Genomic DNA, 22,072 nt, shown 5'->3' with positions numbered 1-22,072 from the left:
CAGATGCACCTTTTCTTTGCAGAGCTCCAGTGACCTAAAAAAAAAACTAAAATAGAAAAATAAATTGGTACAAAAATATTAGAGGGAAAGAGAAGAGCCAATCAAAATCATGATATATATGCAACATTTCAATTCCGAGTGTGTGGTCAGGTCAGGAAGTTCATCGCGGCTATAATGACGACGTCAATGGTGAGCAGGGATCACAGCCGTTGTCTGCCGTCTCTATGCATGTGTGTGTGTGTGTGTGTATGTCTTCCCGATAAGGCGAGGGCTTTGAGGCAGAGGTAAAGGCAGTGGAAGAGGGGACAAAGTCTGAAATTCCAAAGCGTAATCCGAGATTTGGTTGAAGCTTGATCGATGCCTTAGATGTCGAGACAACATGTGGAGGAAATTACTTTCATTTTATGGAACTGTTTGGTTTTTTTTTTTATTATTTCATTTTATTTGTTTTTCGTTGTTTTCCGCTAATACTAACAATTAATTCTCATTTAAGTAAAGGGTATAATATACGATTTAAAGTTATCTAAGTTAACTAAATTGAAAACTTTGTTTTACTGGCAGCCTAGGAAATGTTTTTTTTTTCTATATATATAAATATATATATATAATTTACATATATATTTATATGTAAGTGTATGTATGTATAAGTATCAACTACTAAGCATTATTAATAGCACTTTAAATATAATATATTACACAAATGTATTATATATAAGTATATATGTAGGTATGTACGTAGATTGTTAGACAAATCTGATAATAATTTTTGTTTTGTTTTTTTTTTTTTTTTGATGAAATTGGACATTAAATTAATGTGTTTCTCTTTTGAGCCTGTCAAACTGGCATCTCATCCATTATCATCTGAAATTTTCAGTCCTTGAAAACGTTGATTTTTTGTTGTTTTTGTTTGTGGGGGGAATTTGTTTTAAAGCTCAAATCAGCGCTGAATGTCAATTTAGTTCTTATCAGTTTTTGGTTGGAAAAGAAGTTTTAAATTCCTTCTCCTTCCTAATAGGCTTAATACATCTATGTTTTGTTTGGGGGAGGGGGGGCTAAGTACGAGTATAACAAAATTAAGTTTCAAACTTAATTATAACAGAGAGTTCTTCATTTCAATTTGTTGTGTTCGTTTGGCTTTTTGGAATTGAGAATCCGTCGTGCATCGATTATATACTATGGATGCATTCGATTCGTGAGTGAAAAGATTTGACTTAGAACTTTTTATTGTTCCTCAAGAAGGCCTTGTGACGCACTTCCTCTTTAATACAATTGTCCGAATCGGCTCCCTTGCCACGCTCTAGGCATACCGTTTCGGTTTTCAATACGAAACACTGCGTTTGCACAATATTGAAAAATAGTTTGCCAATGGCAATGGCATCCTCATCGCTGGCCATTTTTAGACAGGTGCGGAAACGGCGATCACAACTGCAATGGGATAGGGTGTAGGGACGATAGTTGAAGAGATCGTAACGATTCGACATTCCTGGTATCCACATTTTGCAATGATCGTGCTTGCGGCAACATTTATCGGCCATTGAGGCGCCTCCCAAATGATTATAGGTGCCGTTTGCCAAATTGCCACGCCCACACCAACGTGTATTTGGGGCTATAAACCAATCCGATTGCCGACGTCGTCGTTCATGACGTGAGCCACCGCTGATTCCAATGCCGTGGCTGTGGCTTTGATTTGCTGCTGCTCCTCCCCCTCCCGTTGTTGTTGTAGTTACTGCAACTGCAGCAATGCTGGCGGGCAGTGGTAATTGCTTAGCTGCCGCTGCCGCAGCCGCTCCAGCACTTAGTTGGAGTTCCCACATTAAAAAGCAACAGGCCATGAGTAGGCATACAAAATGCATTAAATCCATTTCGTTGATTTTGATTGTTTAATTCAATAATTTAATTATATTTATTTTGTTCTATTATAAGGCTTCGCGCACGCTGACTCAAAACTTTTCGTGACCGTTGTTTTTATATGCTGAGTTAGTGCTGCCACCAATGGCGGGAATCACGCTAGATTTTTCTAGAGTCCGATAAATTATCGGTTATCGGTGCAAACAGTCGACACATTATTGTTTATCGACATAGTCTGTGCTTTGGCAACGCCAGACGACAGCTGATGAGTAACTTACAAAAAAGCAAAACCTTATACAAAAAAGTTGCAAGTGTATACATATAGGCATATATGACGTGCGCAAGATGCAGCGATCTCATGCGGAGCAGAAAAATAACGGAAAGCGTCAGCCCGGCAATTGCAATGTCCATGCACAAGCCGAACAGCAGCAGCAGCAGCAACAACATTCGCACAACAACAGCAACAGCAATAGCAATGCATCGGCTTTGACGCCACCGAAAACATTGGCATTGAATCAAAACAATTATCATCCAGCTTCTTCCATTCCAATTGCATCCTTGGATACATCAAATGGTGAGCATGACTGCGAAACAGATGCCGATTATCCTGATTCACGTTACGAGTGTGCCATATGCATAGACTGGCTCAATGAGCCAGTCCTCACATCGTGTGGTCATCGGTTTTGCAAGAGTTGCCTCAACGATTGGCTTCAAAATCACAATCAATGCTGTCCTCTCGATAATAAGCATCTATCCACTGATCAAGACATCTTTCCCGACAACTTTACACGCCGTGAAATCGAGCAACTAAAGCACAAGTGCCCCAATTCCCCCATGGGCTGCTCTTTGATAGCCTCGCCCATTGAACTGAATCGCCATTTGCCAACATGCCCGTACAGGCGCCAACAAAGCGAACATCATCACCAGGATCTGGAAGTGGATCAACAACAAAGGGAAAAGTGTCCATTTGCTTCGATAAAATGTGATTTTGTTGGCAGACCCGAAACAAATCAATTGGAGGAACATCTAAAGCTCGACGTACCGCATCACATGCAACTGATTCTAAAGGCTTTTCAACAAACCACATTAGACTCTTGGCAGCCGCATAAATCGAATTCATCGACTTCCCCAAATCCGCCACCACCGCCGGCCCAATATGCCAACGGTGTGGACGAGCAAATCGTTCAGGCCATGTATCAGAGAATCGTGATACTAGAGCAACGTGCCCGAGAGTACGAGACACGCGTAGAGAATCTCAACAAAGAGTTGCGCCTATGCCGGCAACAACCGATCGATGCCCGCTATAGCAATGGCACAATTATCTGGCAAATCGAGCAATTAACTCCTCTTATCACTCGCTTGCGAGCCAATGCCAACAATCAGGTCTATTCCCATGAGTGTTATACCTCACCCTATGGCTATAAGTTTTGTGCTCGCTTAAATATTCAGCCACGAAAACCGCATGTCTTGAGTTTGCATGTCCATTTGATGCAATCAGAGAATGATTTCCATTTGGATTGGCCCTTCAAGGGACGCATTAAATTATGCATGGTGCATCCAGCTGATAAGAGCCTATCGCAACATGATACCATTATGACCAAGCCAGAGATATTGGCGTTTCATCAGCCACGCGAGGCAATTAGCACACGAGGATTTGGTTTTCTCGAGTATGCCAACATATCGAATATAATGCATTTGGGTTTTTGTGCCGATGATCGTTTACTGATCAAAATTGAAATTAATATTGTGTGAAAAGCAAAAGGATAAACCAACCAATGGGAACAGACAAACACAAACATAAATAATTCCATAGTAGTAGAACAGAAAATGAAACTTAGACTACATATACATATACAAATATTAATACAACAATTAGTTATTATAGTGTAGCGTATATTTTATATAGACTTACAGTATAAACGATAATTAGTCACAACATCACATCGCCAAGCAATACTTCTTAGAATGGGTTATACTACTCAAATATGTATGTATATCCATCTATCTTTTGAATAAGTTTCATCTCTCACTCTGTTCTATGCATTCCATTGATCAAACTTTTTTTTTTGTTTTGTTTTAATCTCTGATTTAGCATATATAAATATATGTATGTAGGTAGAAATCTTACTAGACTTATAATATCCATACAGATTAGGAGATCTTTTAAATGAGGCATCTTGTACTTAAAAATGATTATTTAACCAGTCAATAATATTTGATCGTTTTGATATCAAATTGCAACCTCAATACGTCCATTATTAGTGAGTATTATTTTAAAATGTGTCCTTTTTTTTACGTTATTTGCTTTTATGTTTGTAGAATATACGAAATATATACATATATATATATTTATATACTGGCAATATATAGATATTGCATATATACAAAAAGATTGTAGAAAGGCAACGAAACCTTTGTAACGCATAATAAATAAAAGTAAACATTTTGTACTGCAATTTATATAAGTAATTTGTTTATTTATTTTTTGTTATGCTACTTTTACAATTAGCATTTTTTTTTTAGTTTTAGAAAAGAAAGTTGTCCTTCACAAGAGCTGACCATATGGACTCGCCTCCTTCGTTGTGAAGGTATAAATGCCTGGCAAGTTAATCACATCCAAAGGATCGTCCAGCTCTACGCCAAAGGTCAGGCCATCACATTTACCATTGTTCAAGAGGAAGTCGGAGTAATTGGCGCACTCGGCATAAGGAGCAAAGCTTGAGACTTGTCTGATGGCCTCGGCAAAGAAATGAACGGCCCTAGCATGGGCACAACCGCCATCAAGATCCAATCCACAACCCGGTTGCTTACGACCGCCGTTTGCATAGTAATCCGTATGGCCCATTACTGCCAATTGACCCTTGAACAGGCCATTTGTGTGCAAGCATATCACATTTTTGGCATCATCCTCATGAAGACGTCCATCTGTAACGTCATACAAGTACAACGGAAATGCTGGATCCAGGGCCACAATATGGCCAAGTTTCAATTGGCCATTGCTAATCGTTTTGAGATCTTTGCCACAGAATCCTGCAATATGGGCACCCATGCTGTGACCAATTACCACCAAATTGGAGACATCTAGACCAAACTCATTGACCATAAATTGTACAAAGGAAGCACAACTTGCTCCAACACGGGGGGCCTTGATCTTGGCTTCGATATAGTTTAGAGCAGCGATTGCCGACCAGTCTATGGAAATGATATTGTAATCACCACGAGATTGGTAGGCGGTTCGTAGCTCATTATTGGGAATCTTCTGATATGACATAGTCCAGCCATGTATAATGATTCTGGGGGATAGTTAAAGCAAATTTCAGATCAGATCTATCTTCCATTGCAGTCGATTGTCTCACTCACTTGGTTGGTAGTTTCGGATTGAAATTGGATTCTTGCACCGATTTCACATCATTGATAATTAGTTGGTGTGGCAAATTGGTATTTAGTGGGGTGTATAAATAATAACTCGCTGCCTGAACGCTGCCATCATCATCACCATCATCGGCAATTGCCCTTGAATCGATGGTATTGACCAACAATAAAATTAAACACAAAGCAATTGGCCACATCCTTAGCTGTTGAATGTTCAGGTGGGACTGTTTACCACCCGATCAATCTTATAAAAAACAAAAGCTAATTTTACCCTAAAGATACTTGGTTTATGGGTTGCTATTGCTAATCTGTTACCGTTTTTAACTGCCATCCCATAGCAAATTGTTCTTTCCATGACCGATTAGATTACTTCAATGGATAGCAAGTGCCCCTTTCATCGATGGACTCTCTATAATTTAATTGATTAGCGAATCCCCCCTCTTTCCGTTTCATAATTACATCGGAAATTATGCCCAATGGAATTTTACACGTTTTAAGATCTTATTAGTCATTGGATTTGCCTCATAAGATAAGCGGCATCTTAATATATTCTGGCTTAACGTTACTCTAAGCTCTAGATACATGTTTTTGCATTTATTTTACACTTAATTTATCATCTCTTTTTGCACGCTTTACCTTAAATATGAACATCCATCTATTCTATACATGTTGAATAATTCATATAATGTACTTTTGAAATATATTAATAAGTAATAGATTCTAAAAAAAAAACCAGAGGGCCGGGGCTAACTTCGACCTCGTCAAAGTTTGTATACCCTTGCAAGTTTTTTGTTACTCTTTCCGCACCTGTAGCCGTAACAGTGGAAAAACGTTTTAACGCAAGAACGGCCTACCTACCATCTTAGCTTAGCAAATAACAAAGTTATTGATCAGTCACTGTTTACCACCAATCGTTCCTATGGGAGCTATATGATATAGTGGTCCGATCTGGCTGAATCCGAGATATACAACCTATGCACTATATACAAGCTTACATACAAAATTTCAGCTCTGTAGCTCCTTCGGTCTAGGAGGAGTTTGCGCTGATCCAGACGGACCGACGGACAGACGGACGGACATGGCTATTTGAACTCGTCTCGTCATGCTGATCAAGAATATTTATACTTTATATGGTCGGAGATGCTTTCTTCTATGCGTTGCACACTTCTGACCTTTTTGCAAGGGTATAACAAATCGAGACAAAACTTAATAACAAAAGCAACTTAATTAATTAAATCTAGTAATTATTTTGAAGAGGTGTCTAGGCGACAGTCCAAGTGGCTGCATCAAGTTCGGCACTATCATCAATGTTAATGGCCATTGTAATGCCTGTGGCTGGTTCTTCAATAATCTCAATGACTGTTATGGCCTCCTCGTGCTCCTCTTGTGAAATGTGATCAATCTCCAGTGTGGTTTCAAGTGCTGGCACTGGCACTGTCACTGGTACCGAAGCTATTGTCGTCGTTGTTGGTATTTCAGTTGCTGCTGGCACTGGCATTGCCTTGGTTGGCCTTGATCCGGAATCATGTGTTCGCATATGTGCATGAAGACCACCCGATTGAGCGAAACTTTTCTGGCATAACTTGCAGGGATATTTCCGTTGTCCGGAATGGAGTAATTTATGCACACGCAAAGCCTTTTTCCGCTGAAACGTTGAACCACAAATGTCGCATACAAATGGTCGTAAATTGGTATGCGAGACAGCATGAACGTTGAGATCGTGAAAGCTATAGAAGGCTTTGTTACATATCTCACATTTCGCTGGCCTCTCGCCCGTATGACGACGCATATGGGCGGTTAGGACGCCCCTATCACGGCAGGGTCTTCCGCATATTTCGCATATGCAAGGCATTCTTCCAGTATGGCAAATTTTATGCGAATTCAATTCCTTCTTGGTATAGAATGAAGCCTCGCAGTCGGGTTCCTGACATTTATGAGATTTAATGCCACTGTGGCGTTCCCTATGCCGCAACATGTTGCCGATTTGGGTGAAGGGTTTGCCACAAATATCGCAAACCATGCCCGTATGCTTCCAATGATGGGCACGTAAGTCTCGCTCATTGCGAAATGTTTCGCTGCAGCCAGGCTTATCACACTGAAAGACTTTGGGGGCTGGTTTCGCCTTCTTTCTGTGTCCATCTATGGTCATGGCGGGTTTCTGGGGCAAAATCTTCGGTTTGTCGCTATGCTTGTGACGTTTGTGACTCTGTAGGCTTCGTTTTGATACATAGGCTCGATCGCATTTATCACACGGGAAGAGCATATCCTTGGCATCGTCCTCAAGATCATCTACCTTCTCCGATTCTTGGTCTTGCTCCTCGACATCGGCAAGTTCCTCTTCACTGGCATATGCCGTCCAATCCATATCTAATAAGGCATCTAATGAAGCATTTTGCAATTCCTTTTCGTCTAATTTGTTAACAGCATGGACTTTGCGGCTGTCTTTCGGCGTTGTATCCATGAATTCGATCTTTTCTTCCTTATTATCATCATCATCATCATCATCATTATTGGAATTGTTGCTGGGTATTGGGGAAGGAGATGCTTTGGCCTGATGTCTCAGAGATTTCGGCCTTAGCTCACGTTTACACAACTCCTCTGACTCTGACTCCTTCTCCTGCGGTAATTTCCTTTTCCGAAGCCTTACATCCTTATCCTCCAGATCTTTCAAATGCTTTAGCCGAACATGATTGAGAAAATTTGAGTATTTCAATTTTTGGCTACAAAACAAACAATTAACTTCGTAACTGGCAGGGCCTTTATAAAAAACTTCGCCGCATCTTGTTTCACCAGGCAACTCCAGTTTCATCATTTTCCCAATGCAAGTCAAATCTCGATCGTAATCCACAAACAAATCCAAATAAACCCAGAGATTAATTTAATTCAAGCAATTAGCGCTGTCAGCTGTGTTCAACAGTGATGCCAATTTTCAAGCTAAAGATCTCAGTGGCTACAAATTCTAATTATTGGCAGCCCTGGAAAACTGTACGGCGAGTTATCGATTTGTGATATATTGTTATCAGTGGTGTTAACTCTTAATAATCAAAAAAGCTTTATTTTGCTTTTAGTTGCATAAATAATATTAATAATATTATCAATTTCATGATCATATTTTCTTGTGGTATGCCTTAATACTTATAATTCTTACTTTATATTCATATAACTTAAAAGCTTTTGCCAACTTACGGTTGTTTGGAGACCATTTATTCTGAAAGCCAATTAGAATTTAGATTAAATCAAGTCCATTACATTATCATATAATCTTTATAAGTATGTCTAAATTGTCGAAATACGATTTTCAAAAGCTAGAATCCTGTATTCAAATTTTGGCGCCAGTGGACTTTGCAAAAGCCAGATATCAAGGAAATGGCCAATTCGGCAGCACTGGTGGTGATACAGATACATTTTCCATTTTCCATTTTCATTGATTTTTCCTACGAATCGAAGGAGTTTTCGAAAAACTAAAAAATAAAGTAAAGAAATAAGGAAAAGGATGTCTGAAAGCGCTGTTGCCAGCAGCAATGCGAATGCCAATGAGAAAATGGCTAGCCTAATGAAGGAGGCGGAAAATTTGAAAACCAAATTGGAGGAAGAACGTCAAAAGTTAAATGATGTCAATTTGTCGAATATAGCCGAACGGCTGGAGCAGATAGCTTATGTGAATATAAAACCAAGAAAGGTACTCAAAGGCCATCAGGCTAAAGTGTTGTGCACTGACTGGAGTCCAGATAAGAGGCACATCATTAGCTCCTCCCAGGATGGACGCCTGATTATATGGGATGCATTTACAACAAATAAGGAGCATGCTGTGACCATGCCCACCACCTGGATAATGGCCTGCGCCTATGCTCCATCTGGCAATTTTGTGGCCTGCGGTGGCCTGGACAATAAGGTGACAGTGTATCCGATCACTTCGGATGAGGAAATGGCCGCCAAGAAGAGGACAGTCGGTACCCATACTAGCTACATGTCCTGTTGCATTTATCCTAACTCAGATCAGCAAATTCTGACCGGGAGCGGTGATTCCACATGCGCCTTGTGGGATGTTGAATCGGGACAGCTATTGCAAAGTTTCCATGGCCATTCGGGTGATGTGATGGCCATTGATTTGGCTCCCAACGAAACGGGCAACACTTTTGTTTCTGGCAGCTGTGATCGCATGGCATTTATTTGGGATATGCGCTCGGGTCATGTAGTTCAATCCTTTGAGGGTCATCAATCGGATGTGAATTCGGTGAAATTCCATCCATGTGGCGATGCAATCGCCACCGGATCAGATGACAGCAGTTGTCGCCTGTATGACATGCGGGCAGATCGAGAGGTTGCTGTCTTCTCCAAGGAAAGCATCATTTTTGGTGTCAATTCGGTGGATTTTTCAGTGAGTGGACGTTTGCTTTTTGCTGGCTATAATGATTATACCGTTAATCTCTGGGATACTTTGAAATCGGAGAGAGTCTGCCTGCTGTATGGCCATGAGAACAAGGTCTCCTGTGTCCAAGTCTCACCGGATGGCACTGCCCTGTCCACCGGCAGCTGGGACTACACCATTCGTGTGTGGGCCTAAGTTTAACTAAAAATCTAGATGTATGTATATTTCTGTTACAAGGCCAAGAAAACCGGAAACAAAAACCAAACCAAAAAATTGTTATCATGTAACACACGCTTTTTTTTAAACCAAAAATTATTATTATCAAATATTGTGTAACTATATAAACAAATATATTAAATATATATAACATATATGAATGCGGCTAGCTCTAAGTTCCTGTTCGAAAATAAATGTTGAAATGATTGCGAGAATTGTTTTTTGACAAACTTGGGCTGCATGAATACAAAAGCAAATCAATTTTAGCCCTTGTAAAATAATTGATTAGATTCAAAATCTATAAAAACTGCAAAATTTTGCTGGCTAATGAACATGTTTTACAGTACATGTTTTTTTTTCATCAAATTCTTTAAAAAAAAACTCCAGCTAAGATATGCTTCAATTCGTAGATGCTCTATATTTACAAAATTCTTATTCTGAATGTTTTCTTTATACAAATTTATAAAATACTTCATTGATTGATAATCCTAAATACCAAAAATTCCAAATATTTAATGCTTATATTGCAGTTCAGTTTGCACATGTTATAGATGTCTCTTGTGTTCGGGAGCTTCTATTTTATAATACCCTTTGCAAGGGTATATTAATGTTACGTAATGGATCTGAAGTTAGCCCATGTCCGGACGATAAGGATGGTCCTGTACTGGCTCCAGCCTGCAATTTGTGTCCACGCATATGGGCAGATAGTCCTGCTGCCTGAGCATATGCATTACCGCAGATTTTGCACTTGAATTTCTTGATACCCAAATGTAAATGCTTATGATGGTACAAGGCTTTGGGTCGCGAAAATGATGCTTCGCACTTGTCGCACTTATACGGACGCTCGGTGGAATGCATGGCCTGATGTTCGTTGAGCAGTGATCTTGAGGCGAAGGCACGGTCACATGACTGACACTTGAAGGGTTTCTCGCCGGTATGGGAACGTCGATGAACAACCAAGGCGTCTCGATATCGTGAACGATAGCCGCATAGCTCACAAATGTAGTTCCTTTCCATGCTATGGACACGTCGATGGGAAGTTAGATTATGTTGATTGACAAACGATTTCTCACAATTCTCAAAGTCACACTTGAATTGACGCACACCCGAATGACCCTGGACATGTCGGAGAAGAGTCCGAGATGACTTGAAGATCTTGTTGCATAGTTTGCATGAAAATTCCGTATGCATTTTCCGACGATGCGAATCCAGGGCACGGTCTACATCGAAAATCGCATCACAATCGCTGCACTTGAAAGCCTTGGGATGTGGATGACTCATCTTCAAATGAATGTTCAAATATTTTTGGGTTGTATATTTCCGGGAGCAATGCTCACAATTAAAGTCTTTTGATTGTTGTGGCCTCTGTAAGATGGGTAAATGCTACGTTAGATGATGCGTTCCAATGCAAACTGTACTCACCTTAAATACTGACGGCTTTTCCTCTTCATAATCAACATCATCGTCATCATCATCATTATATTCCTCTTCATCGTCCTCATCATGATCTATTTCCGGTTCACTTATGGGCTGCTCTTCCAACGACTTGCTTAGGCTCAAAGCTAGCACCCTTAATGGTTTCACATCATCTTCGTCGTCATCATCATCATCATTATTTTCTTGTCCATAGTCGTCGTCCGGTTCTTGATGCGCATCATACTGCATAACTTCTTCCTCCAGGCTCAATGGCTCCTGTTTTTGTTTCTTGGACTCCCCTGTCTCAGCCAGAGCTGTCATGGTATATGTAAGGGGTTTCCCCTGTCTATCAAAATGTACATTTCGTATGTGTCTTTGAAAGTCCTCAAATTCGAAATGTTTCATGTTGCACAGGCAGCAAATCAGTTGAAAACTGTTCGCCTCTTGCTCATAAAAGATTTCTCCACATTTGGGCGGACGCATTTGGGTCTGTTCCTGCAATTGCCTATAATTCCCATTGATTAGGCACTGCTTTAACATGATGTTTAGTATGATATCTGGCCACTAAGTGGCCAAGATTTATTATTGTTTTATTATTATTGCTTTTCACTCTTGAGACTTGTTTTGTTATTGTGGAGTACCCTATTCGCCATTAAGGGAGTTTGCTTAAGGTAATGTTCGTGTGTCCTTTGCGTTGATTCTGTCGATTTGATGATCTTTTTACTATTAATAGTGTCCTTTCTTAAGGAGAGTTTGTAAAATATATTATTGTTTATTTCGCTTCTTTTTTTTTAACAATAACAATCAAAATTGCGAATTCGCTCCGCCATACTGAATACACTGTACATCGGCGAACTCGAATTTTGGTGAAGTGTGCAAGCGAGATGAAATATCCGCTAAACGGCTAAATTTCAATATCAATTACCCGCTTCTTTTTTAACATAAAATATTCAATATAAATGAAATTTCAAAAATTCACCTAATATATGTATTAAGCGAGGAACATTCAGCTTCTAAAGATATTTAATTTGTCTAGTTCTTTGATTGTTTTTATTTGAACATTTCAAATTTGTGACATTTATTATAAATAAATTTTGAGTAAAAAAAAAGCATAGCACAATTCGCAAATTCTACGCATGATCCAGTCGGCAGATGGGTCCTTCCTCTACCATTTTTAAGTCGACCTTGGGTCCCACCAAATCGCGTATATTGTTAATGCCATATTTGATCATAGTCGGCCGTTCCAGGGACAGACCCCAAGCAATCACATTGACATTCTCCGGCAGGCCCATGGGCAGCAACATCTCTGGTCGGAAAACTCCCGAATTGCCCACCTCGATCCATTTGGACAAACCAGGATGATAGCAAAAGATTTCCATGCTAGGTTCCGTATATGGATTATATGCGGGCTTAAATTCCAATTGCGTGATACCCAATTTCTGGAAGAACTCATAAAGAGTGCCAATTAGATCACCCAGAGTAAGACCCACATCGGCAATGACGCCCTCGACCTGATGGAATTCAGCCAAATGAGTGGCATCTAAAGTTTCGTTACGGAAAACCTTATCGATGCTGAAATATTTAGCTGGCTTGAATCCTCCCTCCTGATTGGCAAGCTTAAAGAGCATGCGAGCACTAACAGCAGTGGTGTGGGTACGTAATAGATTCTTCTGAGCCTCCTCCAGTGCCCAGTCATAGCCATAGCCCAAGGATCCGTAGCCACCGTGGGAATGAACCGATTTTACCCGCTCCAAGTAGTCCTGAGGAAACTTGTAGCTTTTTGCTGGGAAATTAATGAAAAAAGTATCATGGGCATCGCGAGCCGGATGCTGTTGCGGTTGGTACAGGGCATCGAAGTTCCAGAAAGACGATTCCACATAATTATTGGTGGGCATTTCAGAGAAACCCATTTCCAAAAATATTTGACGAAATTCGGTGCGAACTTTCAGCAAGGGATGTAAATGACCACGGGTGGGAGGTGCTCCCAAAGCGTCAAAATTATACGACTTGAATTTCAACTGATTCCATAATCCGCTGGCCAACATTTCGACTGTCAAATCCGTTTCTAATTTGGTCAAAGTCAGTGCAAATTCGTTGCCCTTGCCCAAGAGGAAACTCTTGGTCGTTACCTCCTGGACCAGTTTTCGTTTCTTGTATTCGGCCACTTCTTTGGCAGTCACAACGTCCTCTCCGGCTTCACCTTTGGCCACTTTCTGAAGCTGGAACTGCACTTTATCCTCAATCTGATCCACCTTACGCTTAACCACTGGGGGAGTTGCACTCTTGTCCAACCATATCCAACCGTGGGACATGGCCTTGCTGAAGCCTACTTTGGCATTTGGGCCTCCTTGGGCAAGAAGTGTGGCCTGGGCTATGCCCTCGGTTGGCGGCACTGCAGCATAGACCAGAGCCTCGTGGCTTCCCTTCTCAGCCACTGCACGTCCCTCCTCTGTTAGATCTAGAGTCTTGTGTGTCACCGTCTCCGCTGTGACCAAATCACCATGAGCCTGAATACTTTTTAAGGCGCCGACAATTTTTTGATGTTCAATGCCAAAGATTTTTGCCAATTCCAGCGTGTCCACCTGTCCGGCAGTGTCCACATGCTGGAGTATACGTTCAGTGAGATCGGGATGCATGACGCCGGCAATAATATAAAATTTCGAGCGATATTATCAATCTCGTGTTTTTTGCCACAAGGCAATGAGAAGAGGCAGAGTTAAAGTGATGCCAAATTGGCTGAATTTATGCTGGCTTTAGCTATTTTCTTCAAATTTTTGAATCCGCCACCAGCGAAATGTAAATATTTACTTAAGCTGCTAGAGATTTCAGTGCTGGAAAATGAAAAACGGCTTAAAAATTATCTAGACTGAAGTTTAGTGTTGAAAAACGCAGGTTTTCTAGATTTTGGCGTTGCCAGACTGACTTGTTTTTGGCGCGTATTTTGAACAGTTTTTTTTTTGCAGTTCATTTTAAACCCTGTTGTTAATTAAAATTTGTTTTTTTTCCCCTAACCCAGTACTGCAAAAAAGATGCAAAATATTACTTAAAAATAAGACTTAAAATATTGATAGATATAAAAATATTGAAAACAAAAAGGGTTATTTTCAAAATAAAAATAAATTAAAACATCTGTAACCTTTAACCTTACGCCATTGTCCATTAAATTAACCTAATTGCACTGAAATATAACAATTATTATTAACACATCATAATAAACATAAATTTCTGCCACTTGTCTTTCGTAAAAATAAAAATTTTTTTATCAACAATCTATTTGAATTTGCCGCAAAAATTTAAGTGCGGCGCCAATTTTTTACCAGAAAATTCGGTATCTGGCAACGGCATTTGGCGTGCTTTCCAACATTGTCGAAAAATTCAACCGGAAACAACTAGATTCAGCTATTTTTAGCTTTAATCCCGTAAAAAAATTAAATTTTCTTTTGTTAATTACACAAGAACTACGAAATAAATCGCCAAGGCGCACCTGAGGTCGTACTCGGAATTTTTCTCTTACGTTTGATACCAAATGTAGTTTAAGGCTGTTTTGGGCCCGAGTAGCTTAAATAAATATTTACCCAAAGCGATCTAAAAACCGTTAGAATCATCAAAAAATTTGAAGTTCAGACCCTCACTTTGACTTAATGATCAATTTTATAAATTAATATTCGGCTCCGTAATCAAAAAATTCAAATTCATATTATATATATCACCGGCTTATTTCGCTCCTTGGGACCTTGGGATGTTTCGATCCAGAGTAAATGTATCAATATTGGGCCAATGTTTGCGATGCTGGCAATCGTCTCAATCAACACAAGTGGTATGTGCTCCATCTATAGCCTTAAATGGCCTTATTGTCTCTAATGACTTTTCTTCTGTTTAGCGTTCATTTAGAGTGACTGTGGTGGGGGCCAGCGGTGGCATTGGTCAGCCCCTGTCCCTGCTCCTAAAGACGAATGATCTAATCAGTGAATTGGTTCTACAGGATCTTGTGGATTCACGGGGTGTGGCTACCGACCTGTCCCACATATCGACACCATGTCAGATCAAGCACACATTGGGCAAAAGTGAATTGGATAAAGCCATCAAGGGTTCCGACGTGGTGGTAGTTGTAGCTGGAATGCCTCGTAAGCCGAATATGGATCGTGATCATCTATTTGATGTTAACGCTAGTGTGGTTATCGAAGTGGCCACTTCAGTGGCCAAAAATTCACCTCATGCCCTCTTGGCAGTTGTCACAAATCCTGTCAATGCCCTAGTCCCAATGGCAGCCGAAATACTGAAACAAAACGATGCCTACGATCCGAAACGTTTATTTGGTGTGACCACTTTGGATGTTGTGCGAGCTGAGCAATTCGTAGCCGATCATATGAATTTGAATCCAAAGAAAGTTCAGATTCCGGTCATTGGAGGTCACACAGGTCCAACCATAATGCCAATATTCTCTCAATGCCAACCAGCCTTTCGGGGCGATGATGAATGCATTGCCGCACTGACCAAACGAATTCAACTCGGCGGCGATGAGGTGGTTGTTGCCAAGGCTGGCAAGGGTTCCGCCACCCTTTCAACAGCCTATGCCTGCTTTCGCTTTGTCAATGCCATGCTAATGGGTCTGAAGGGTATGGATGGTCCACCGGAATGCGCCTATGTCGAATCATGTGTCACCGATGCCACATTCTTTGCCACACCATTATCTCTTGGTCCGAAGGGTATCGAGAAGAATCATGGTCTACCGGCCATGAATGATATAGAAAAGCAGGCTATGGAAAAATCAATCGGAATATTAAAAGACTCCATCGAAAAGGGTATTAAATATGTTCAAAAGTAAAAGACACAAAAAAGACAATCAATAAAATACTTGTGCAATTTTACTAAAAAGAAATTCCTCTTTTTAATATTTACTTTGAGATAAATTGTTATACATACATATGTACGTAAATATTAAAAACAATTTTCAGCTTTTGCCATCTCCAAAGGCAATTACCATTAATCACACATAAACAGATACGCACACGTCAAAGAAAGAGAAAGAAAAAGAAAGAGACAGAGAGAGAGAGAGAGAACGAGAAATGAAATAAAAACGAGTTCCATTCACCTTTACTCTCTCAATTTTGAATTTATGTTTATTTATATCCACCTGAATTCACTATATCTACCTTTTTTTTTTATTTTTTGTCTTCCTTTGCTCTGTTTTCCTTTAGACAAATTGTCACAATTTCGGTTGACAAATGATTACCGATTGCAAAAGGTTTTTGGGTATTTACCATACCGAATCAAGATACTCTTTTGAATATATCCAATTCGATTTGCTTTAAAAAGTAAAAAGAAAGAAAAGTTACGTTTTTTTCCATAAAAATTAGAAAGCTTTTCGCCATTTTTCAGACTGAGTAATTTGCATTTTAGAGCATTCCAGATACTCAATAGACTTTGTGTTAATAATAACAGGAATTGGTGTATTTAATATAAAAACGAATAATATATATTTTCAACTATATCCTATACTTTAATACAATACAATATATAATAAATCTGACTAACTGTAAACTTCCCTTTGATTTAAACATAATCGATAACATACAAATCTTAATGTTTGAAAAGTAGGAAAAATATTGAATTTTCAAAAGATTAGACTAGACTAGACTGAAGTTAAATCCGTGTTTCTTGTTAGTTGGAAATGCTTAATGATAAAAAGTATATGGTAAATTAATCAATCTAATTGGCTTGACTAACTTAAGTTCATTTTAAAGAATTAATTGAAATAATTGAATTTGATTTTTACAAAGTTGATCATTCTATGTAAGTTTGAGGTAATATTCAGACATTAAATGACTTAAATGCGATAATAATTTCAAAATATACATACATTTACCATAATTAAAGATCAATGTTTATATTACGTTTACGGTTCAAGGACGTTCTCAGAGCTTTCGTTTAGGTTGCAGTGACAAACCCTTTGGGATTGAAATTCACACAAACATATAAAATTGAAAAGTATATACCAAAAAAAAAATATGTAGAGGCACTTACAATAATGCCCTGACACTGGCGCCACTGGTTTCTGGTGAAACTTAAGATCGGGAGATCCTTCTTTGTGTCTGCCAAATGGGAACGGGGAAGGGGGGAGAGGATGCGGCGGATGCTGCAGGCTGATCGGACCCCATCAGGGTCAACTGAATTCGGTCGCCGTTTTGTCTTTTGTTCTGCAGCGCGAAACTTGAGACAACTTGAAGTTTAGTCTCTGATACCCTTGGCTCTTTGGGTATATATAATTATTAAAAATGAAAAGTAAAATACTCGATATTTGGGTATTCAAGAGTTGTGCTTCTTGGCATCGTCCGTTCGCGTCAGGAGTTCACACAAAACTTGTGAACTTGTTGTTGTTAAGCGGCGCCGGATATTTGGCAGCCAGCTGCAGCCAGCCCCTCTCAGAGCCACCCTTTTTGTGTTGGTCAAATCGTGGATCGCCATTTTGTGTAGCAACCCCAGCAATCGCAATAGCTAATGAGCCATCTAGATAAGCTTTTGAATTGTACTTAAGGGAGTGGGGCAAGGAGCGGACGGGAACGGGACGGGACGGTGCGTTCAATCAAAGTCATGCAAACCACTAATGCATAAACAATGAAAGGCTTTTAGTGGCCATATACAGGACATACATCCATTCCATTCCATTTCGGCGGTGGCAATTAGAAGTCTCATTAAATGACCTAGATAGACCTAGAGAGTAACTACATGGATTTTTTCTATTTTGTTTTTTGCTTTTTGGGATATTTAGTAATAAATTTCATGCCGGTTGGTAAGGAACTATGTTCCTGAAACGAAAATGCCGGAAGAGAAATCAATGTCAAATGGAAATCAATCGGACTCAACGCTGACTCGACGTCAAAAACTTTTAAGCACTTTGGTCATCTTTCGTCGGAGTCTGATCTATCAGACAAAGGAATTCTTTCAGAATTCAACACTCCATGGTGTTAGATATATTGCCGAGACGGGACGTCCAATTGGTGAGAAATTCATGTGGTTTTGTTTCACATCGATTGGTGCCGTCACCGCATTGGTCATTATCATGAGTTTGTGGGAGAAATTTCAAACGAATCCGACCATTACGGGCCTGGATACGGATTTTCATAATCAAAATGTTGTGTTCCCAACGACTGTCGTTTGTCCCGAGGCGGGTTTTGATTTCGATAAGGCCTATGAAACGGTATATAAAACATTAGCGTAAGTTCATAAACGACGCGACCTTTCACTGACCTTACCCTTTAACCCATTCCCATTATGTTTCTCTCTATCTTTCTCTCTCTCTCTCTCTCTGTGTCTCTATAGCAATTACGATCCCAGTAAGGCGGCCTTGTTTGCACCATTTTTGAACCTATTGACCACACTGAATTTTGAGAATATTAAAGATGCCCAAGCTTTTGCCGAACCCATACCCTTGGAGCAATTGATGGAGCACACGATAAGGGATTGGGCATTCCGGGCACATATCAGCTGTGAGAATACTTTAGTCTCATGTAAATATCGCGATGAGGATATACCCTGTTGTGCCCATTTTGAACCCATATATACGGAGCATGGTTTCTGTTATGCCTTCAATAGTCGTTTCAAGTCCACCGAAACGGAGGAGTAAGTATTATCAATTATGACTCTATGAAGTTAGAATCGGTTGATAGATTTTGTCACTATGAACTTAGTATTTAGTCTTTAAATTAGTTCGTTTGCTTAGTGGGTAGAGGCGTTGAAGGCGTCCTTCATCCTCTTCATTACTTAACATAGTTTTACTTTCTAAGACTTTCTTTTTTGACACTCATTTACGCAGGATATGTTGCAGAAAGGCTTTTTTGAAGTCTATTTTCAGCGAAATGTCTTATAATAGGAGAATCATTTACATATTGAAATCTGGCTGGACGGATCCAGCTAGCTAGTTTTTGGGTTCTAAACATTTCCGAACTATTTTTGGCACTTTATACTGACTCGACGAGGGGCTCATACAATTTTGACATCTCCCGAAAATATTTTTTTAATATTCGTCCATATCCATGTGTTTTACAGAAAATGATCCCCTAAAGTATGCAATAAACATTTATTGAATACATTTAATGGCCTATAGCATACAACCAAGTGCATATAGACAATTTTTGCAGCCGCAGAACATTTTAAAAGATTTACATAGTTTTAGTTTAGTTTAGTTCTTTGTCTGATCATTGCATACTTTAAAGGGCAAAATTTACCCATTTAACTAAACAAAATATAACTGTAACTCTTAATTGTTTAATCCATCTTAATTAAGCATTAAAACTGGAGCACCTCATGATCTTTATGAGACAGACAAGAAATGGGCTCTGTTTTTTGTACCCAACAGCACTGCCCGTGTAAGTTTCCAGAGAAAGAGGGAGAGAGAAAGGGAGAAAATTTTACGTTTAACAATAATCTTTTTTTCACTTACAGATTTTTATATTTTCCAATGAGGAATACTTTGGCTCTGACTTTAATGCCCAAATCGATTGGTCCGAGAGTCAATTGGTTGAGGTAAGGATCTCTAAGAAGAATACCTATACCACGGACGATGCACGACAATTGTCCATAGGACAACGCAAATGCATATTTAGCGATGAAGTGAAATTGAATTATTTTCCCGATGCCTATACATTCTCCTCATGCATGAAGCAATGTCGCATGAATAAGGCCATCAAGCTATGCAAATGTAATCCGCCCTTCTATAAGCCAATCTGTGAGTAGTCCAAATTTTATTGTCTATCTCTTCATGTTTTGTTTCCGTTTAGCCAATGTACCCATGTGCTCGATTAAGGATTTTGGCTGTCTTAATGACTTCAAGATGAATATAACAAATATCAAGGATTGTCTGCAATGTGAACTTAGTTGCTCCAAGACGGTCTTTAATATTGATAAGCTGATTAAGATGTAAGTTCCCCTACTTCCCTTCACAATACATTATCATTATTTGTCATTATCCTTCCCTTGTTTAGTGTCGATCGACCTGAAAGTCCTGGCGTTTTGGTGGAATTTCTTACTTGGCCCATTATACGCTATAAACGTGAAGTACTCTTCGGTTGGGTCGATCTTTTGGTATCTTTTGGTGGCATTGCCAGTTTATTCTTGGGCTTCTCTCTGCTATCCGGTGTGGAGATAATCTATTTCTTTACCCTTCGGGCCTGCTGCATGGTCTACAAGAATCGGGTATACACCTAATATCGAATCATATACATATTTCTAATAAATATATATGTATATACATTCCAGCAAGAGCTTTATGAAATTGAGGAAAGAATTCGTCATGAACCACCGCCAGCGATTGATCTGCAACTAAAACTAAAGTCACATTCAAATTTCATGAATGATTCAAGACCCACATCAGCTGTATTACAGGTGAAGCCAGTGGCTGAGGGCGATGTCGTTAATCATTCCTGGACAAGGCAACGAAAAAATGAAAAGGTCAGTTTTTATGGCTAAGGACTTTGCTCGGATAAAACGAAAGTAGATCGGATAGAAAAGAACATTACCTTTCGAATAATAATGAATAATTTTTTAGGCTACTTTCCAATCATTTTCTGTTTTCTGTTTTCTTAAAATTTATTGTTTGACAAACAAATTACTTATAAGTTGTTATTATTGGCTTTTCATTTCAGGACTACTTCAACTACTCGAAGGGTTTGTATCGTACACCAAAAGTCCTACCCGAACATGGATACACTAATAGCACAACTAAAGAGAAATGGCTACAAGATCACTCACAATATTTACCCTGAAGAGAAATATATATGTATATATATGAATTTGAAAGCTCAAACTGAAATGGTAAAAGTTTTGCACCAGTTAAACAGAAATACTTAATCGAATCTTTTTCCAATTACCAAAAATACTTACAAGTCGCTGTGTAAAGAGAAGGATAACTAGAAGTGTTTTTTGTTTCATATACTTACCTATATATAGAAATACCTATATATATTTATATATTTTTTTTTGCAAGGGTATTCCTATATAGCTTTTGTGCACGAAATAATAAATATTCTCAAAAAAAAAAAAAAAAAATGAAAACGAACAAAAAATAGTAAAAAGAAACTGCGACGTTGTCGATGGATAATGGAATTTTCTTCTACCAATTAAACTACAGTTTTGTGTTGCATACTTAGCGGCGAGTTCACTGCACTATGGGCCCCCGCCAGTAAACAAAACCGCCAACGCCATCAGTTGCCCCAGCCAGTCAGTCAGCCGGGCAGGCCACAGAGCCACAACCCCACAGACCCACAGTTCCACATCCCAGAACCACAGCCCCAAAAGCTAACAGCAGCAGCAGCAGCAGGAGCAGCAGGAGCAAAAAGCATTTTTCAGTTAACATCGTTGCCGGCTCATTGTTAATTCCCCAGAGAAGCCAGAAACCAGACGAAAAAGAGAAGGATATATATATATATAAATGTGAAGGTGGTCAGGGAGGTCCAACAGGTGAGGCGGGGTACAACTAGTTGTAATTGCAGTTGTAAGCCGTGAGTACAACTCTCTCACCCAAAACCTCATACTCCAATAACCATTCGCTCGTTGCCACTCCCCCCCAGCTACCCGTTCTCCCATTTCTCTGGGCCGATTGTATTGCACATTTCTGTGAATGAATGAAATGAATGAAGGCCGAGAAAGTCGAGCGCATATAGCCGCACATGGTTTATTTGTTTTATGGCAAAAGAAAGAACAAAAAATAAATGGCGGCATTTCTGCAAAAGGAAGAAAACCTTCTCTCACATACATGCATTCACACATACATACATACATACCTATACATACATATCTAATTGTACAAAATTTACATGTCTTTGCATGGTAAATGACAAAAATTTATAAGTGAAT

At 39.4% G+C, this 22,072-nt stretch overlaps 9 protein-coding genes across 9 annotated transcripts; 4 read left to right on the top strand and 5 right to left on the bottom strand.

Annotated features, from left to right (window-relative positions):
- Positions 1-430: 430 nt before the first annotated feature.
- LOC6641100 (acidic phospholipase A2 PA4) lies at positions 431-1,983 on the bottom strand. Its single transcript, XM_002064019.4, has one exon. The coding sequence runs from the start codon at positions 1,860-1,862 to the stop codon at positions 1,212-1,214; it is 651 nt and encodes a 216-aa protein (XP_002064055.2). The 5' UTR covers positions 1,863-1,983; the 3' UTR covers positions 431-1,211.
- Positions 1,984-2,090: 107 nt separating this feature from the next.
- LOC6641099 (TNF receptor-associated factor 6) lies at positions 2,091-4,191 on the top strand. Its single transcript, XM_023175240.2, has one exon. The coding sequence runs from the start codon at positions 2,194-2,196 to the stop codon at positions 3,598-3,600; it is 1,407 nt and encodes a 468-aa protein (XP_023031008.1). The 5' UTR covers positions 2,091-2,193; the 3' UTR covers positions 3,601-4,191.
- A 100-nt stretch (positions 4,192-4,291) lies between these two features.
- Positions 4,292-5,475, bottom strand: LOC6641484 (phospholipase A1). Its single transcript, XM_002064017.3, has 2 exons — positions 5,209-5,475; positions 4,292-5,141 (listed from the first exon to the last, which is right to left on the bottom strand). Exons 1-2 carry the CDS (start codon positions 5,415-5,417, stop codon positions 4,394-4,396), a joined length of 957 nt encoding a protein of 318 aa, XP_002064053.1. The 5' UTR covers positions 5,418-5,475; the 3' UTR covers positions 4,292-4,393.
- Positions 5,476-6,376: 901 nt separating this feature from the next.
- On the bottom strand, positions 6,377-8,151 carry LOC6641483 (zinc finger protein 675). The gene has a single exon (XM_002064016.3). It carries the CDS (start codon positions 8,030-8,032, stop codon positions 6,482-6,484), a length of 1,551 nt encoding a protein of 516 aa, XP_002064052.1. The 5' UTR covers positions 8,033-8,151; the 3' UTR covers positions 6,377-6,481.
- Positions 8,152-8,628: 477 nt separating this feature from the next.
- LOC6641482 (guanine nucleotide-binding protein subunit beta-5) lies at positions 8,629-10,020 on the top strand. Its single transcript, XM_002064015.4, has one exon. The coding sequence runs from the start codon at positions 8,714-8,716 to the stop codon at positions 9,782-9,784; it is 1,071 nt and encodes a 356-aa protein (XP_002064051.1). The 5' UTR covers positions 8,629-8,713; the 3' UTR covers positions 9,785-10,020.
- A 178-nt stretch (positions 10,021-10,198) lies between these two features.
- Positions 10,199-12,046, bottom strand: LOC6641353 (zinc finger protein 429). The gene is made up of 2 exons (XM_002064014.3): positions 11,228-12,046; positions 10,199-11,170 (listed from the first exon to the last, which is right to left on the bottom strand). Exons 1-2 carry the CDS (start codon positions 11,759-11,761, stop codon positions 10,385-10,387), a joined length of 1,320 nt encoding a protein of 439 aa, XP_002064050.1. The 5' UTR covers positions 11,762-12,046; the 3' UTR covers positions 10,199-10,384.
- Positions 12,047-12,243: 197 nt separating this feature from the next.
- LOC6641352 (phenylalanine--tRNA ligase alpha subunit) lies at positions 12,244-13,962 on the bottom strand. The gene has a single exon (XM_002064013.3). It carries the CDS (start codon positions 13,855-13,857, stop codon positions 12,352-12,354), a length of 1,506 nt encoding a protein of 501 aa, XP_002064049.1. The 5' UTR covers positions 13,858-13,962; the 3' UTR covers positions 12,244-12,351.
- A 900-nt stretch (positions 13,963-14,862) lies between these two features.
- LOC6641355 (malate dehydrogenase, mitochondrial) lies at positions 14,863-16,079 on the top strand. The gene is made up of 2 exons (XM_002064012.3): positions 14,863-15,038; positions 15,102-16,079. Exons 1-2 carry the CDS (start codon positions 14,961-14,963, stop codon positions 16,044-16,046), a joined length of 1,023 nt encoding a protein of 340 aa, XP_002064048.1. The 5' UTR covers positions 14,863-14,960; the 3' UTR covers positions 16,047-16,079.
- Positions 16,080-18,038: 1,959 nt separating this feature from the next.
- On the top strand, positions 18,039-21,073 carry LOC6641354 (sodium channel protein Nach). Its single transcript, XM_002064011.4, has 8 exons — positions 18,039-18,436; positions 18,542-18,841; positions 19,506-19,587; positions 19,664-19,946; positions 19,999-20,137; positions 20,203-20,413; positions 20,477-20,668; positions 20,863-21,073. The coding sequence occupies exons 1-8, from the start codon at positions 18,039-18,041 to the stop codon at positions 20,980-20,982; spliced, it is 1,725 nt and encodes a 574-aa protein (XP_002064047.2). The 3' UTR covers positions 20,983-21,073.
- The last annotated feature ends 999 nt before the right edge of the window (positions 21,074-22,072 follow it).

Source organism: Drosophila willistoni (assembly GCF_018902025.1).
Source record: "Drosophila willistoni isolate 14030-0811.24 chromosome XL unlocalized genomic scaffold, UCI_dwil_1.1 Seg141, whole genome shotgun sequence".
Lineage (NCBI taxonomy): Eukaryota > Metazoa > Arthropoda > Insecta > Diptera > Drosophilidae > Drosophila > Drosophila willistoni.
This window is presented reverse-complemented; position numbering and strand designations above follow the sequence as displayed.

Bases quoted from the DNA above. Each gene is read 5' to 3' on its own strand.
- LOC6641100 (XM_002064019.4), bottom strand. From the start codon at position 1,862: ATGGATTTAATGCATTTTGTATGCCTACTCATGGCCTGTTGCTTTTTA.
- LOC6641099 (XM_023175240.2), top strand. From the start codon at position 2,194: ATGCAGCGATCTCATGCGGAGCAGAAAAATAACGGAAAGCGTCAGCCC.
- LOC6641484 (XM_002064017.3), bottom strand. From the start codon at position 5,417: ATGTGGCCAATTGCTTTGTGTTTAATTTTATTGTTGGTCAATACCATC. The intron at 5,142-5,208 runs GTGAGTGAGACA...ACTATCCCCCAG, and splicing joins AATCCGAAACTACCAACCAA to AATCATTATACATGGCTGGA.
- LOC6641483 (XM_002064016.3), bottom strand. From the start codon at position 8,032: ATGATGAAACTGGAGTTGCCTGGTGAAACAAGATGCGGCGAAGTTTTT.
- LOC6641482 (XM_002064015.4), top strand. From the start codon at position 8,714: ATGTCTGAAAGCGCTGTTGCCAGCAGCAATGCGAATGCCAATGAGAAA.
- LOC6641353 (XM_002064014.3), bottom strand. From the start codon at position 11,761: ATGTTAAAGCAGTGCCTAATCAATGGGAATTATAGGCAATTGCAGGAA. The intron at 11,171-11,227 runs GTGAGTACAGTT...CCCATCTTACAG, and splicing joins AAAAGCCGTCAGTATTTAAG to AGGCCACAACAATCAAAAGA.
- LOC6641352 (XM_002064013.3), bottom strand. From the start codon at position 13,857: ATGCATCCCGATCTCACTGAACGTATACTCCAGCATGTGGACACTGCC.
- LOC6641355 (XM_002064012.3), top strand. From the start codon at position 14,961: ATGTTTCGATCCAGAGTAAATGTATCAATATTGGGCCAATGTTTGCGA. The intron at 15,039-15,101 runs GTATGTGCTCCA...TCTTCTGTTTAG, and splicing joins CGTCTCAATCAACACAAGTG to CGTTCATTTAGAGTGACTGT.
- LOC6641354 (XM_002064011.4), top strand. From the start codon at position 18,039: ATGCCGGAAGAGAAATCAATGTCAAATGGAAATCAATCGGACTCAACG. The intron at 19,947-19,998 runs GTGAGTAGTCCA...GTTTCCGTTTAG, and splicing joins GCCCTTCTATAAGCCAATCT to CCAATGTACCCATGTGCTCG. The intron at 20,669-20,862 runs GTCAGTTTTTAT...TTTTCATTTCAG, and splicing joins GGCAACGAAAAAATGAAAAG to GACTACTTCAACTACTCGAA.